Consider the following 16,467-nt stretch of genomic DNA (forward strand, 5'->3'; position numbering starts at 1 on the left):
GCCGCAAAGGAGTGGCTGGCGGGATGCTGTGGGTGGCCTCAGCAGCAGGACCGGCAGAACGCTCCAGGCCTTGTAGCCCTCCATTTTCCTCTGGTTTAACCTGATTCCTGTACTCTACAAATGGCTGCCAGTTTTGGATGAATACGTTGCAGGAGGACTCTCTTCTTTGCTACCTTCCTGTATGGCCTGTCAGCTTATCCTTTGGCATGCTGGGTGCGCATTTCTGCTTCCACTTAAATGTATATGCTTCCCCCCCCACACACACACACACACACACATCTGCACAAACTTTGTCCTGTACCCGACCCAAAGAAATTGTTCTGGAGTCATGTGATGTTTAGGTGGGGGCCTCTCCGGCTTCTCCCGACCGCAGGAGCAGCCTCGCCGCGTCGTTGACGTGGTGAGCCCGCTCCTGCGGCCGGGAGAAGCCCCGGCTATGCTCCAGGGTGGGGGGGCGGGGGGGCGGGGGGGCGGATCTCCGGCTTCTCCCGGCCACTGGAGTGAGGCCGCTCCTGCAGCCTGGAGAAGCCCCGGACATGCTCCGGGGTGGGGGGGCTGATCTCCGCCCGTTCCCCCCCCCTCCCGGGGACGGGGGCCTAGCGCCCATTTTATTTACATATAAAATGGGCTTTATTTCTAGTTGATATAGAATTAAGGAACTAAACTGACGTCAGGAGCATTCTCCTTGAGACCCTCCCAAGGCATGCCCGGGCCTGCTTGCAGGAACCATGAGTTGTGGGAAGGATCCCCACGTCCCCGTCCTCTATTCTTGCGGGCGGCTGAGCGTCTGGCCCTGGGGGAAAGCTCCGGGCGCCTCTGGCCTCCTCCCCTTGATTTGTTAACTGGTTCACTTGTCCAGTTTCCCCCGGCCTCCTTCTTCCGCAGAGTGCAGCCCCTTTGGACGCCACGAGAACGTTCGCTGGAGGAAGAATGTCGCCCACTGGAGGCAGAACTCCGACAAAGCGGAGAAGTGAGTCAGAGGGCAGCTCTGGGGGGGGGGGGGGCGGCCGGGCAGGCGGGTGGGACACAGAAGTAAGACCCACCGGCTATTTCTGAGTGCCTTCAGAGACATTCATTGGGTTGGGGGGGGGGGGCAGGTGGCTTCTTCCTTTCTTTGCTCTCCTGGACCAGCAGTGCATAAAGCGGTTTTGTGTAATTGGGGGTACCTTTTGTTTATTCCCCTAAGAAGAAAGCAATCCTGTAACCTCCAGACCAGAAGCTGCTCCTTGACAGGGAAAAGAAGAGAAGGATTAACTAGACATCTGGAAATTGCCCTGAAAGAGAAGTGAACCTGTCTTCCCATTTACATAATGACCCGGGAGGGAGCCCACTGGGGCCCCTCCCATCAGCACTCCTTCAGAGCTGGTTTGCTGAAGTGTGCTTGCTCTGCTCCCGGAAGTTTCCTTAAGCTCATGGCCCAGTTCTCTGGGAATACCTTTAGCTCTTAAGGGAACACCTCTTAAGGGAACTGAATTCCCCAAATGCTTCTGGGGGGCGAGTTGGCCTCCTTGAGCACCGCTGAGCTCCAAGGTCAGATGAAGGTCAAACGAGATGGGAAGGAGGCAGAGGGGATGCGTGGCTGGGCCTCTTTGTAACAGGAAATAGTGCCTGTAGGTGAGCAGCATGACTTCCTTTCCACACCACGGCCCTTTGCTTGAGCGTATGTGTCCACACGATGCTGCTCGATGCAGGGGCAGAACCCTGGCCCAGCTGGCCAAACTGGCCATGGCTGTCAAGGGCCCCAGCAGAGAAGGGTCTTTCCCAGCCTCTCCTGCAGGAGCCCCCAGTGTCTGGGGAGGCCAGGGATTGCATTCGGCCTCTGGCTTGGCTCATCCATGGCAGTGGGAATACTCCAGAAGGCATTTGGGGAGAGGGGGACGAGGCAAGGAGAGAGCTCTGAACTCTCCTCTCCCATCTTCTTCTCTCAATGCCCCTTGGTTCCTTGAGACCTGGATCAAAGACAGCTGCAAGGGCCTAGCCTGGTTCCTCCCATAGAGGAAATGGCAGAGGCCATTTCTCCATTTGAGCAACTCTTGTCTGGCATCTTTCTTGTTGGTGTTTCCAAATAATACCATCCTCCATTCTTCCACAAATCATGCCCAGCCAATTTTCCCATGAAACAATTAAGATCTGCGCCTGGTATGAAAGGGAAAACACATATTATCTCATCCCATGTGGATTCTCCGTGGAATCAAGGCACAATCCCCCTCCAAAACAATCCCAGCATAGAAGACACACTCAGCCACCACAGACTGAGCTCAGATGCACCTCCTCCAAACATTGCTCCGTTAATAATTACTGTGGTCCTCGCTCTTCTCCCCTCGGCCTTTTTAAAAAATTAATCAAATGTTTCCTTGGAGGAAGGGAGGCTGCTGTCTCCCTTGCTGCTTCTGGCAGGTGGGGGCCGGCCATGGGAAAGTGCTCTCAGGGGGAGGGGGAGGCCAGAATGGCTGCGACCTCTCATGGGGAGAGGAGGAGGAGGAGGAAGACAGCAGCACCCTTCTGCTTGTAGAGATGAAGGACACGTTGTGCAGGAAGCTGCCCAGCAACGCTGACACTGGATCTCCCACCCCCTTCTCTGTCTGTACTCAGGTCCAAAGATGAGATGGAGCATGAGGCTCTGGTGGAGGGGAATTTGGCGACAGAGGCCAACATGGTGGTGCTAGACACCCTGGAGATCATTGTGCAGGTAGGGCCCGGAGGGGGTTGCCACAGGTGCTGCATGTTCCATCGTCACCTGCGGCTCTGAGGTACTTCTGTCTACCCCAGAGGCACGTGGAATGCAAGAAGTGTAGCCCTTGGGCTTCTCTCTCTCTCTTCTCTGGGGACTGCTTTTTGGTGGTTCTTCTGCAAAACCTTCTCAGGCCAAGAAAGTCAAAGGTCAGGGAAGTGGTCTGAGTGTGAAGTGGGGGACACAAAGAAGGCGGGCAGAGGAGAAGGCAGAGCAGAACTGAAGCCCCAGGAGAGGAGAGCTGGCTGAGCTGAAGGGTGGGGGAGTGCTCTTGTTGGAACCTGTGCCGGACAGCAGCTGGGTGAAGAACCGGGCCGGGACTGGTGCACAGAGCGGTCCTTTCGGACACGGGCCTCACCACCCATTGCAGGGCAGGGCAGGGCAGGGCTCTCTCAGTCAACCAGGAGGCCGGAACCCAACCCCCTCCACAGAGGACTCTCTCAGGGGCGTCAGCAGTCTGGCCAGTCTCTGTGCAGCTGGGCATGGGTGGGGGGGTGGGGGGGTCTTGAGGTCTGAGCAGAGAGCAGTTCAGAGGCAGCTCTTCACCCCATGGCAGCTGATAGACATCCCCCCTCAATGCCTTTCCCTCTCTTTCCGCAGACAGTGATCTTATCGGAAGCCAAGGAGAGCGTGCTGAGCGGGGTCCTGAGGGTGCTCCTGCACAGCATGGCGTGTACCCCGAGTGCCGCCTTTCTGCAGCACTGCTTTGCCACTCAGAGAGCCTTGGTCAGCAAGGTGAGTCCCCGGAAATTGTGATCCAGAGCAGGCTGCAGCTCCTTGAGCCAAGGGGCACGGGGCTCCTCCCCCCACCCCCCACCCCCGCTTGAGAACAGGGGAGGAAGGGAGCGAGCGGGATGGGCCGAGGGCTTGCAGTTGGGAGGGAGCTGCTGGCAAGGGGGGGGGCACGAGCTGTGCCTCTTTAATGCCTGCCGGAAAGGGACACCACCTCCCCCCCCCACCTCCACCCCCACTGGGACGGCATCTCCTGGCTAAGAGGGGGTTCATGGGGGCTTTATGTAGAGCAGTGGTTCTCAACCTTTGGGGGTCCAATGACCCTTTCACAGGGGTCGCAGCAGGGCAAGCAGCTTGGCCGGGGTGGGTGGGGAGGGCACCATCCACACAACAGCCTTGCGGGGGAGACAGAGCTTTTGTCTGCCTGGAGCAGCGGAAAAGAGCGAAACCGGCCTGGGGGTTGTTGTGGGGAGGGTAAAACAGAGGAGTGGGGAATGTGACAGGCCACTTTGAGTCCCCATCGGGAGTATAAATGAAGCAAAGCAAAGGAGGCCCGGGATCCCGGGGGGAGGGGGGGCTCACGTGGTGAGCTTGGCTTTGCCCTTTTTGACGTTGGGACCAAGGACTGGCTGAGAGGGGAGCGTCCCACGTGGAGGCCCAGTGAGACAGATCGAAGGAGGCGTTTGTTGCCTTTCTTCGTGCATGGGGGCCACACCTGCCACGTGGGACTCTTCCTGGGAGAGTGGGGGTGCCCCGTGAAATCACCTGCCTGGGAGCAGCTGGGTCATCTTCCCAAGGAGTGACCTGAGTCTCTGACCTGCAGTTCCCCGAAATGCTTTTCGAGGAGGACACGGAACTGTGTGCCGACCTCTGTCTGCGGCTTCTGCGGCACTGCAGCAGCAGGGTGGGCACCGTTCGCACCCACGCCAGCGCCTCCCTCTACTTGCTCATGCGGCAGAACTTTGAGATTGGCAATGTAAGTGCAAGTGGGAGTCCTGCCCCTCGCCCCGCCCAGGGACCCAGCGGGCGCTTGCAGGCCGGGCTTGGCCGCCTATGGGCCGTCTCGTGGGCTCTGCGTCTGGCCCGGCCGGTCCTGGTGACTGTTCTTCTCCCCCCCCCCCCCCCCGGCCCTCGCTCAGAACTTTGCCCGCGTGAAGATGCAGGTCACCATGTCTCTCTCCTCGCTCGTGGGGACAGCACCTCAGTTCAGTGAGGACCACTTGCGCCGCTCACTGAAGACGATCCTGAGCTACACAGAGGAGGACCTGGAACTGCGACAGACCACCTTCGCCGAGCAGGTATGCCGCTGCCCAGGGCCTAGACCAGGGGGGGGGTCCCAGCAGCACCTACCTCTGGGGGCTGGAGCTTGGGGCCACAGCTGGGGGCTCCCGCAGAACGGGTGCAGAGCCTCGCCTGGCTGTCAGAACACACAGATGTGGCCCGTAGAGCATGTCCACAGGTGGCCGGAACCAGACCAGTTTTCCAGTTGCCTCTGCCAGCCGTCTGAGTGGCTGAGCCCCGAAGGAGCTCCCTGGTGTTAGAGGAGCAGCTGTTTGCGCTGGTCGGGCTGATGTATGGAGTCTGCTGTACGATTTAAATGCTTTTGGGCCAGACTTGGGTCCAAAGGAACCCACTGTTCCACCAAAGGGGACACAGCCTGAACTAGAGGCCTTTGGCTCATCCCAAAGACCTCTGACCATGCGCAGAGTGGAACAAAGGAGGGCGGAGATGTTCCCCAGCCCCCCTTCCCTTCTGCTTCTTCACAACTGCCCCATGAGCTGATGCCCTGGAGGGCAGATCCCTGAGTGGGAACACGTGCATGTACCTTGGTTCTGGTGTACGAGGATGCGGATGGGCATGAGGCTGCCTAAGGAGGTGGTGAGCTCCCCCTCACTGGCAGTCTTCAAGCAAAGGTTGGATACACACTTTTCTTGGATGCTTTAGGATGCTTAGGGCTAATCCTGCGTTGAGCAGGGGGTTGGACTAGACTAGACTTCCAACTCTATGATTCTGCATGGCCCCTTCCAACTCTATGATTCTATGATTCTATGAGATCCTTGTAGGACTCTTCTCCTCTCCTCTCCTCTCCTCTCCTCTCCTCTCCTCTCCTCTCCTCTCCTCTCCTCTCCTCTCCTCTCCTCTCCTCTCCTCTCCTCTCCTCTCCTCTCCTCTCCTCTCCTCTCCTCTCCTCTCCTCTCCTCCCCCGTGGATTATGGAATGTCTTAGAGTGGTTGGAGGAAGCGCTGTTAGATTTGTGGGAAGAGGGGCATTTTATCAGCCACCCTAACGCGTTCAGAACAGAGGGAACTTCTTGGGGTCAGTTCACAACATTCAGAAGCCTGGAGGGGATGGCCTGTTGCAGGGTCTGCCTGTCTTCCAGTGTCGCCCCACGGAGTAGGCAGGAAGGCTGAATGTGCTTGAACATGGCTTGGCTCACGCATGCACGTTGCTCCTCCCTCCCTTCTCCAGTGGAGCAAATGGTTGGAACATCACTCCAGTTCCCTGTGATGTGCAAATGCAAGCATCTGACTTGACCAGACTTGATTTCCCTTTCCCAGCCCAACTCAAGGAGTTAGGGGGGGGGGTTCATGCCCGTGTTTGCATGCTGCCGGTAGCCAGGGTTGGAGACCCCTAGCATGGGCATGCTGTGCCTGGGGAGGGTAGGAGCCCCTGAGCTGGCTTCCTGCCCCCTGACTGGAAGGGGATCTCCTTACCATTCTCCCAAGGAGCAAAGGGGGAGGCCAGACTCCAGGCAGAGGTCCTTGGTGGTCCAGGCCACAGAAGAAAGCCGTGTCTGTGCTGCTGGGAAAGCAGGAGGCTGGGCAAAGGACAGAAGGGCTGTGTGAAGAGCAGGCCTAGAGGCCCCTGCTGGGCGTCCTTGTGTGGAAGGGGATCTCTGGCACTGAGTGCTGGGTCTGCTTCTGGGCGGGTTGGTGTCCTTGGTGGTTTGGGTGGGGGTTGAGGGCAGTGAGCCGAGGGGCCGACAGAGGCCGTTCCCTCCGTTCTGTGCCCAGGTTCAGGACCTCGTCTTCAACCTGCACATGATCCTGAGCGACACCGTGAAGATGAAGGAACATCAGGAAGACCCCGATATGTTGATTGACCTCATGTACAGGTGGGGCAGGAGGAAGGCGGGGGGCAGGGAGGCACCAAGACTGAGACGCAGTTAAAGTCGATTCTGGTAGCAGCTTCAAGACAACAAGAGGGCCGCAAGAGGGCCAGGGGAGCAGCTCTCAAGGGCCAGGGCTCTCTCCGTCTGCCACAAGCAGCCTGTCTTCTTCTGAGACAGAAAGAACATGGGGGGGGGAGTGGGGGGGGGCAGAGGTATGAAGAGTGCTGGTGAAGGAACGGCCCAAACCCGAGAGAGCTGGCCTTCCTGCCTGCCTCAGTTCTTGGCAGGGAGGCTGAATGGAGGGCAGTGAGGGTGGCTAGGCAGACCCTTGACGGACGTTCGGTTAGGCCACTGCCTTTCAGCCCTTCCAGCACTGGCCTTGGCCAGCAGAACCTCAGAAGAGGCCAGCGGGATGGGACCAATGAGGATCAGTGTACTCCAGCCTCCTGTCTCGCACAGGGGCCGACGGTAGCCCTCCTAGCCCTGGTCTCGGGAGCTGTTCTGCCACCACGTGTGGAGGAGGAGGAGGAGGAGGAGGAGGTTCCCTTCCCTGGGAAGTCTTCCCTGCCCCTGGTGCTAGAGCTGGCTGGAGCAGCTGGGAGGCCCGGCCCTGATCCTGACCCTGGCTTGTCTCTCAGGATAGCCAAGGGCTACCAGCCCTCCCCAGACCTGAGGCTGACGTGGCTGAAGAACATGGCAGCAAAGCATTCTGAGCGCGGGAACCATGCAGAGGCGGCCCAGTGCCTGGTGCACTCTGCTGCGCTGGTGGCCGAGTACCTGAGCATGCTGGAGGACTGCCTCTACCTGCCTGTGGGCTGTGTCACCTTCCAGGTAAGAAGAAGTGGGGACCAGGCCAGAAAGCCGCTCCCCAAGGGGCAGGGCTGAGCCCAAGAACTCTGCCGCTCTCCTTCCTCCCGTGCTTAATGTGCTTTGAAATATCTCCCTGTGTTCTGGCAAGAGAGCTGGGGGAGGGGGTTAGCAGTGAGTAGAGCCCCTGGGTCCTAGACCCCCCCCCCACTTCTCCAGTGGGAAAGCCAAAGAGGCCCTTCCAGTGTGCTTGGGGAGGGGAGGGGAGGGGGGGGTGCGGCGGAAGAGCATTTCGGCCTCTGGAAGTGCTTCTGTCCCTCCCTCAGAACATCTCTTCCAATGTGCTGGAAGAGTCTGCTGTTTCCGACGACCTCCTGTCCCCCGATGAAGAGGGCATCTGCTCTGGGAAGTCCTTCACAGAGCAGGGACTGGTGGGGCTGCTGGAGCAGGCAGCCGCCTCCTTCACGCTGGTGAGGAATTCCCCGAGGCTTAAGTGGGCTCTTGGCGAGAGGGAAGCCTGTGTGGTCAGACCGTCATCTTGCCTGCAGAGGGCAGAGCGACACCCCAGCAGGGGGGCCCTTTCCGCCAAGGGATAGAATCCGGGGCATGGCTTCGAATTGGGATGGGGCTGCCCTTCGCGGCTGGGGGGAAACACTGCTCCTTACCACACCCCACCCCCGGCATCCTTTGGTGTCGCCTTCCTTCCTCACCCTGGACCTCTGTCGCCCTTGCCGAAATCTGTTGCTTCGGTTGTCCAGTTGCAGCCAGGCTGCACTCTTGCTCCCCCAGACCTTTCTTCTGGGGAGGAGGGTCTTTGGGCTGGGGGTTCTGCCTTTGGCCACTTTGAGCCCATGGGGATGCTTGCCTGGTTGCCTTGCCTGCCGTTTCCTTAGAGGCATTTTGGCCACACCGATTTCACAGGTGCTGAAACGTCTGTTCCTGGGTGCAGGTTCCCTGCCCTCCTTGGTCGGCGTTCTAGATGGGTGTCACTGTGCACAACACTTGGGGAGGCTGAGGCAAAGCTGCGTAATACATTTCCAGCCGCAGGCATGGGTGGGGCCCCCCAGGCCCCCAGAGAGAAGATGTTAAGACTGGAGCCCCCACAGGGAAGCCGTGCCAAGGGGCTGGTGAGGGCTTGGGCAATGGAAGCTTTTGGGAGCCAGCACTCCCTTCCTCTGGTTGGTCTTGGGGGACGGCTGTCAAGCTGTTCTTCCCCAGACCAGCTGCTCCCAAGCAAGAGTTTATCCCTTGCTCAGGACTGAGCCCTGTTAACGCTCTGTCCTTAGGGAAGGGCTGGTCTTGCGGTGCCGTCCCTCCCACACTGATGGGTGCCTCACAGGGAGAGAGAGTCTGTCCGTGGCGTTTCCCCTCACGTAGACGTCCTTTCCCTTGCATCTCCCTTGCAAAAAAATGAAAGCTTGGAACTCTTGAGAATATTTTACATCTGTTGGCAAAATTGTTGATATAACAATATTCTTGTGCTGACGGTTGTAAAATTAGGAAACCCAGTAGGCAGGGCAAGATGGTCGGACTGCCCCACAGTCGCTTGAGGACAGAACTGCCGAGGGTTGAGTGGTGGGGGCATGACAGATGGGGTAGCAGTGTGGGTGGGTGGGGGGCGGGCAGATCCTGCTGTCTGCACCCAGTGAGGCCAAAGTCCCCAAGCAAAGAAGGACCAGCCTGCCCACCTCACGCCGACGGTGGGATCTCTTTGGTGTGGGAAGGCAGCATGGATGCTTTTTCTGCCCCGTCTTCCCATCCCGCCCCCCTTGCCATTTCTGTGGTGGGTTCTGTCCTGCCACTCCCAAGCGGCTGACTCAAGGTTGAGAGCAAGGCTGAGGATTTGGCGTTTGGGCACAAACTGAGTTGCTGACAGACCGACTAATTCCTCAGGGTGGGCTGTACGAGGCCGTCAATGAGGTCTGCAAAATCCTGATCCCCATCCACGAAGCCAGTCGAGACTTCAAGAAGCTGGCGGCCCTGCATGGCCAGCTGCAAGAGGCCTTCAGCCAGGTCACCAGCCAGGTGAGGAGGACGTCCCCCAGTGGCCTCGCTCAGAGGAGGGGGAGGGTGACAGGCCCCGAAGCACACCAGGGTCCCAATGGAAATCTTGTCCCAACATCACCCGCCCCCGAAGAAGAAGCAAATGTGAGGTGGCTAAAATTAGGCAGGGAGCCAGAGGAAGTGGCCTTATGCTTCAGTTCAGGTGCTAGGAAACTCCCAGGGAGAACTCCACAGGGGTGCTCCAGCCTGTGGAAGGTGTGGCCAGACCATGTCCCTCGAACTCCCACAGCAGCAGGTCTGAATGGGGCCTGTGTTCCCTGGCATGGGCCTCCTGTCTCAGGCCTGTTCATGGCTCCAGCAGGCGGTCATCAGAGCTTCACCGCAATGGTCAGGAAAGTCTAATTCCGTGGGCAGCTGACCCTGGGTTGCCACACAGGCCGGGTTAGCAACTCGTTAAGTCAACCACTGCGACAGCTGGAGAAGGGCCCCTGCCTCTCCCACCCATACAAGATACAAGGAGGCTGGGGACACAGACTGGGCTAGATGGAGCTCCTGGGTCCTGTCTCTGCTTGCGCAATGGGCTCCCTTGGGGTCTCCATGGGGCGGCATCTCACGGCAGAAGGCTCAGGAGGAGGGTGGCAGACCTCATTGTCCAGCCTGCAAGGCTGGCCATGCCCATGCCCATGGGGAGGCAGTTTGCCGTGTCTCCAACGGGTTGCCCCTGCTCAGAAAACCTAGCTGACCCAGGGAGTCTTCCCTCAGTGCTCTTTTGGGGTGGCTGGAATTGCCAGCCTGCATCTCAGGAGCCTCGGAGAAGGAGAAGGGGTTACTGCCTGCTGAGGAAAAAGAATACTGTTTATGTCATGTACCAATCGTGCTTCGGACCTGTGGTCAGCTTAAGATAAGGAGTAGGAGTTGTTAAAAAATTAATCTCTCTTTTCTCTGTCCCCACTCGCCCCACCCCGGTGCTGCCAATCAGGCCTCTGGCTGGGAGGTAGGCACAGCATGCCTTGCTTTTTCTTCCTGAATGGTTGTGTGCATGTTGCCTGCCTTCCTTGTAGACGGCTCAGTGTGTCTCATGTGTCTCCCGGCTCTTTCCCGTGTACACAGAGTCCACAGGGCATAAGGGCATGCACACTTGCGTCTTCTACACCTTTGAAAAACGCTGCCTACAATCTGTGAATTTTAGTGCCCCGTTTGCTTCTTGGAAGGCAGCTGTTGTGGGGGGGGGGGGCTCAAAAATCAGCCTCAGGGGAGTGGGGCTTTTGGAGGATCAAGCAGAGGCACTGCAAACAGTTGGAATTGCTGCTGTCCTCCAACCTGCGCCTCCTCTCCAGACCCAGAACTGCTGCTTTGAGAATGACTGCTGCTTTTGAGCAATCAGGACTGCTCTCTACCCCTTTCTTCCCCCTCCTCTTAGCTTTTAGCTGGAGGTGCCAGGGATTGAACCTGGGCCCTTCTGGATACAAAGCGGGCCCTCTACTACTCAGCCATGAGTTCACCCCCATCGGGGAGGTCTTAGAATTCTGTGGCAATCCTGGCGTCATCAACACGCTGCTCTGTTCTGGCTGCATCACCCCTGCTTGTGTCCCTGCTAGGTAGCCTGTGGCTGAAGGCAGCAGACCTTGTGACCCCCGTGCTGTAGGATAGTCCATTGAAAGCAGGCCTCCGATGGCCCCCACTTGGAAAGGGGAATGAGCTCTCACAGGTGCTGCCAAACGGGTGCGAGGGGTGAGCTTGTGGAGGCGGATCCAGATGTGTTCTTCCCAAATGCATGTTGTTTCTGTGGTCCGGAATGATGATGAACTTCGGAAACACCATGTAAAAGTTGCCTTTCTCCTAACCCAATAATCATTCTGGATTAAGGGAGTGGTGTGAGTTAGAAGAGGGTAGTTTACAACCATTCACAACGTAAAGGTTCCTGGCACCAGACAACTGACTCGTGTTTCTGGCAGTCGTAATTCCAGGGAGGGGGTCGAGGGAACTGCATGAGCTGGGGGGGGGGGGGTTGGCTACTGGGCTGGACATCTTGAAGAGGGCATGCTAGGAATGCCAGAGGCACTGTGGGTGGACTTTCCCCAGGAGTACAGGTGGGCCGGATGCCTGCTCAAGAGGAGCACCAGGCCTGTGTGAGCAGAGGCAGGACTGGACAACTTCCCAGGCACTGAAGAACAAGGAAGAGCGCTGCAGTGAAATGTATGGCTGTAGCAAAACTACAGGGCCATAATAGAATTGTCCCTCACCTTCCATGTGCTGAAGCTGTGACTATACAATGCAAAAGCGTTCTTATTTCATTTTACTATCCATGTAGTCATTTGAAATAAAATCACAGCGCTCTGTGTACATTGTTTTGTAATGTACACTCTGTTTTCGAAGTAAAGGTGATTGTATAATGTCGTGACATTAGCATTTGACCCACATCTCTATAACATAACAATGGAAAATGCCAGAGGTGTCCATTGGACAGCTCTGATAAACATATGCAAATCTAGGTTTAAATTCCTTTCCAGAATTTGTGATCTTCTGACCAGATTTTGTTCAGCATCCTTTAGTCCTTTCATTAGTTTGTGGGTAGGCAGGTAGTTGTGAGTTACTGCATTGTGCAGGGGGTTGGACTAGATGACCCTGGAGATCCCTTCCAACTCTATGATTCTATGATAGGGGATTTGGAGGATGGCCTGTTCTGCCCTGCTAGGTGGATGCCTATAGAAATTTATAAAACTAGTTTGACTGCAGAGCCTCGCAGGAGAGGGGGGAAAGCCCCAGCATGTGTCCCTCCAGAGTAACCCCCATGGTTCCCCACAGCCAGCCAGCCAGCCAGCCTCCAGGACTGCATTGGCCCTAGATAGATTTTGTAGATTGCAGGGTACCATGAAGGGATTTGTGAAACAAGAGCCTCAGTCCTGGCAGCCTGAGCAGTCTTAGGGTCTTGATAGCTGTTGGACTCTTGCTAACTTCTCTTTCTGGTTCTGTTTCCCCCTGGACCTTTCCTAACTCTTCGTCTTCCTCTCGGCCCTGACCTGGTCTGGTAAGTTGGAGGATGTCCAAATTCGCACTCTGGCCTCACAAGGGCTCTGGTACATTCCCATCCTCTGAAACGGAAGGGTGGGGGGTTCAGGAGGGGCTAAAGCAAGGGCTTCTTCCCACTGTGCATAGTTAAGGGGCAGAACTTGCTGCTACAGGTTCCGGTCACAGCTGCCCACTTGGAAGCAGACTCACTCATGGGGAATGGGACTGCTGGGGGCTGCTGATCATGAGGCTGCTGATCCCCTTTGTCCAGGAGCAGAGGAAGCATGCTTCTTTGTGACAGTTGCTGGGGGGCATGGAGGGGGGCAGAGGCAGGCTCCCTGGTTGGCCATGGTGTGAACAGGATGCTGGACTGGACTGGGTCTGACCCAGCATGACTCGTTCTGTGTCCTTAGGGATTCAAGGAATGCTGCTTATTGTAGGGCCATGGCTGCCTTTGGAAAGCCCCAGGAGGGAAGTGTCATAAAGACAGCAGCCTCACTAACTGTAGGTAATGCAGAATGCAAGCTTGAATCTTCTCGTGGCTGTTTTCTTTCCACCCCCTTAGATGGTTTAGAGGATGTTTGGAACATATTTTCGGGTTGGCTTCTACGGTTCCAGGTTTGGGGACCTGGATGAACAGGAGTTTGTTTACAAGGAACCATCCATCACCAAATTGGCGGAGATCTCTCACCGGCTTGAGGTCAGAGGGGACACGTCCTACTGTACGTAGGAGGCCTACTGGGCGGGAAAGAAAGGGGCCAGGCGGTGGCCAACAAAGGACAGACCAAGCATCAGAGTCGGATGGACCAGAATGCAATGTCAGTTGTCCTCTGAGAGTTTGGGTTCTGACCCAAAGTTAGGGAACCGCTTGTGCATAGGAGGAGGCCCTGGCATCATTTTTATTGGCAAATTTGCCAGGAGGGTGTGATTTTTGAGTCCCTGAGAAGGTGGGGGGGGAGGCTGGACTGGATGGGCCTTGGTGGTCTCTTCAGAAATCCCGCCCTCTGCCCCCTGGGCCCTCCAGACTGTCCCCACCATTGACTCTGACGTTTTGTGGGCTGAGGATTTCCTTTGGCCTCCAGTAGGAGGGAGACCACCTGCCTGTTTGCCTTGCCCTGAGGAGCTGCGTCTGTCATTTCCTGGCAGGAGTTCTATGCCGAGCGTTTTGGGGATGAAGTCGTAGAGATCATCAAAGACTCCAACCCTGTGCACAAGAACAAACTAGACCCCAACAAGGTAACCTTGCCCTCGCTCTCTACAGGGTATTGCCTTGGCCAGCCAGGCCCTGCCAAGGCACCAGGTGAAGCCGGGTGGAGCTGGAGAGGAGGCTGAGCTGTTTGCCTCCCACAGCATTCTGAGTGGCAGCTGAATCGCCACACGGCTTTCTCCCTGAGCCATGACCCCCCCCCCCCCCCGAAGGGAGCAGTTTCTTATCTGGCCCCCTCCCCTCTCGCCTCTCAGCAGCTGGCATGAGAGAGGAAGCTGTAGGCCTGTGCCACCCACGAGCATTGAGGAGGGTTGTAAGAACCAAGTGGCCTCCTTTCCCGCTGCTTCCTGGCCTCCCCTTGTGCCACAGGACGGGTCCAAGGACAGGATGGGCAAGAGGTCCCCTTTCCCACAGCTGCGTATTGCCTGGTATTCTGCCGCTTCACGCTCTGGCTCAGACCTGGCTCCTCTCTTGGCCTGACCATCTGGACTGGCAGACCCCTGGAGGGGGACCCTGCCTGACCCCCTATTGTCCGACCACCCCTCCCCCAGGCGTATATCCAGCTAACTTACGTGGAGCCCTTCTTTGACACCTATGAGTTGAAGGACCGCATCACATACTTTGACAAGAACTACAACCTGCGCACCTTCATGTTCTGCACGCCCTTCACACTGGATGGGCGAGCGCACGGGGACCTCCACGAGCAATTCAAGCGCAAGACGCTGCTCACCACCTCTCATGCCTTCCCCTACATCAGGACCCGCATCAATGTCATCCGCAAGGAGGAGGTACTGTGGGGGGAGGGCGGTGCCTGACCCTGCTGCCGTGTGGGAAAGAGGGGCTACTCAGAAGCCGTGGGGGGGGGGGCTGAATAAAAGTCCCTCTGGGCAGGAAGTGGAGCGGGAAGCTGTGTGTGTATTGGGGGGGGGGAGTGATGGCCTAGTGGTAAAAAGAAAATGATTGCAACCTTCTGGTTGATCATGCAGTTATTAGAAATTGACTCCAGTTCTGCATATTGGCATGTGAGTTTTTGACCCTTGGTTCTTATCAGGAGAGCAATATGGGATCCTCTCCAAAATGTAGCTTCTCGTGAGCTGGAGGAGGGAATGTTTAGAGCAGGGTCAAGCCAGTCTTATCTTGGGCACCAAGACCAGAAGGCAGGAGTAATAAATATTATTTATTTAATAAATTAATTACACTCCATAAAACTTGGGGGCTGGGATTGATGCCAGGCAAAGACCCCGATCACTGCCAGCAGTTCCTGAAAGGCTGACCCAGGGGGCTGTAGGGTGTTCCAGGGAAGAGGAGTGGGAACTGGAGACCCCAGGCTATTGGCTCATCCTGCAAACCCAACCTCCAAGGGAAGGGTAGTTAACACAATCTGGGAACTCCCCTGTGTCTATATTTCTTCTGCAGTAAAAATATGAAAACATTTTTCTCTCATTGGGGGTGGGCAAAATAACCCTAATTTGGCTATTTGGTTATTGGGGGTGGAGCAACAGTGTCCACCATGACTGACCAAACCAGAATTGTCCATGCAGCACAGTTAATTTTTCAGAACGCATTTTGAAAAATAAGTTATCATTCAGACATATTCAGTTGGATAATTTATAAAATAAGCATCAGTGTTATTGAGAGCTATTGGGAGCTTTTCCATTTATGACATTATAGAATCATAGAATCATAGAGTTGGAAGGGGCCATACAGGCCATCTAGTCCAACCCCCTGCTCAACGCAGGATCAGCCCAAAGCATCCAAGAAAAGTGTGTATCCAACCCTTGCTTGAAGACTGCCAGTGAGGGGGAGCTCACCACCTCCTTAGGCAGCCTATTCCACTGCTGAACTACTCTGACTGAAAATTTTTCATACGGACCAGGGGATTTGAACTCATCCAGGGCAGCTAAATGCCTCTCGACAACCTCTCCATCCATGTTAACCTGCCACCCAGACACTATCCTTTGGCTACTGCCATCTCTAGGCCTAAACCCTTTGACCTGTGGGAAAAAACAGATGTAAAATAGGCAGTAAGCCTTTCTGCTTTCTCTGCATCTTAGAATCATAGAGTTGGAAGGGGCCATACAGGCCATCTAGTCCAACCCCCTGCTTCCCTGGTGGGCTTCCCTGGCCAATCTTAGCTCACTCTCAGCTTTGGCCTTTCTGATGATTGATCTACAATGCCTAGTAACCTGTAGGTACTCTTCTTTAGAGCTCGGTCCTTCCCTCCATTTCCTGAACATTTTCCTTTTCTTTCTTAGTTCCTCTTGAAGTTCTCTGTTAATCCAAATAGGCTTCTTAGAGCTCCTGCAGTGTTTTCATCAGATGCTTCCCACTGTAGATATACTCTCCTTCACTAGAATTTCCTGACAGGTAAGCCCTTTCCTCACATACAGTGCCACTCCTCCACCTCTTCGATCTATTCTGTTTTTTCTGAACAGTTCATATCCATCCACCATTATATTCCAGTCATGAGAATCATTCCACCAAGTTTCTGTGATGCCTACTAGATCATACCTTTCCATCAGCATGAGAAGTTCCAGCTCTTCCTTCTTATTGCCCATGCTTCGACCGTTAGTATAAAGGCATCTGAATCCTTTTACTTTTGGTTCCCTATGAGCTGGCCTTCCTGGTTGGGCTGCCTCCAATCGGTCTCCTTCCTTACACTCCCTATGCTGAACGTCTCCTTCCCCTTGTGGCTTCAGTTTAAAGCTCTCCTGATGAATCTCCCCAGGTTCCTGCCAAACACATTCTTCCCCAACTTCGATAAGTGCAGTCCATCAGGTGCTAGTAGGCCTTCCTCAAGAAAGCCTATCCCATGGTCCCAGAAACCAAATATCTCCTGCCCGCACCAACTACGCAGCCACTGAT

The 16,467-nt window shown here is 56.0% G+C and overlaps 1 protein-coding gene across 11 annotated transcripts in view; it reads left to right on the top strand.

Moving 5' to 3' along the window:
- Positions 1-16,467, top strand: part of DOCK6 (dedicator of cytokinesis 6) — a 66,910-nt gene that overhangs the window by 42,873 nt on the left and 7,570 nt on the right. For 4 of the 11 annotated variants that reach the window (XM_077329975.1, XM_077329979.1, XM_077329977.1 and 1 more), the window contains 13 exons: positions 886-970; positions 2,593-2,689; positions 3,332-3,466; positions 4,287-4,439; positions 4,603-4,761; positions 6,478-6,578; positions 7,214-7,406; positions 7,709-7,852; positions 9,276-9,407; positions 10,366-10,380; positions 12,970-13,095; positions 13,542-13,631; positions 14,154-14,390. In XM_077329975.1, coding sequence (XP_077186090.1) covers positions 886-970; positions 2,593-2,689; positions 3,332-3,466; positions 4,287-4,439; positions 4,603-4,761; positions 6,478-6,578; positions 7,214-7,406; positions 7,709-7,852; positions 9,276-9,407; positions 10,366-10,380; positions 12,970-13,095; positions 13,542-13,631; positions 14,154-14,390 — 1,667 coding nt within the window. Of the gene's footprint in view, positions 1-885; positions 971-2,592; positions 2,690-3,331; positions 3,467-4,286; positions 4,440-4,602; positions 4,762-6,477; positions 6,579-7,213; positions 7,407-7,708; positions 7,853-9,275; positions 9,408-10,365; positions 10,381-10,984; positions 13,118-13,477; positions 13,632-14,153; positions 14,391-15,857; positions 15,970-16,467 lie in introns of those variants that run through there. The other 7 variants (XM_077329980.1, XM_077329976.1, XM_077329981.1 and 4 more) reach the window with 7 other exon arrangements.

This window comes from Paroedura picta, chromosome 3, assembly GCF_049243985.1.
Source record: "Paroedura picta isolate Pp20150507F chromosome 3, Ppicta_v3.0, whole genome shotgun sequence".
NCBI classification, from domain to species: Eukaryota; Metazoa; Chordata; class Lepidosauria; order Squamata; family Gekkonidae; genus Paroedura; species Paroedura picta.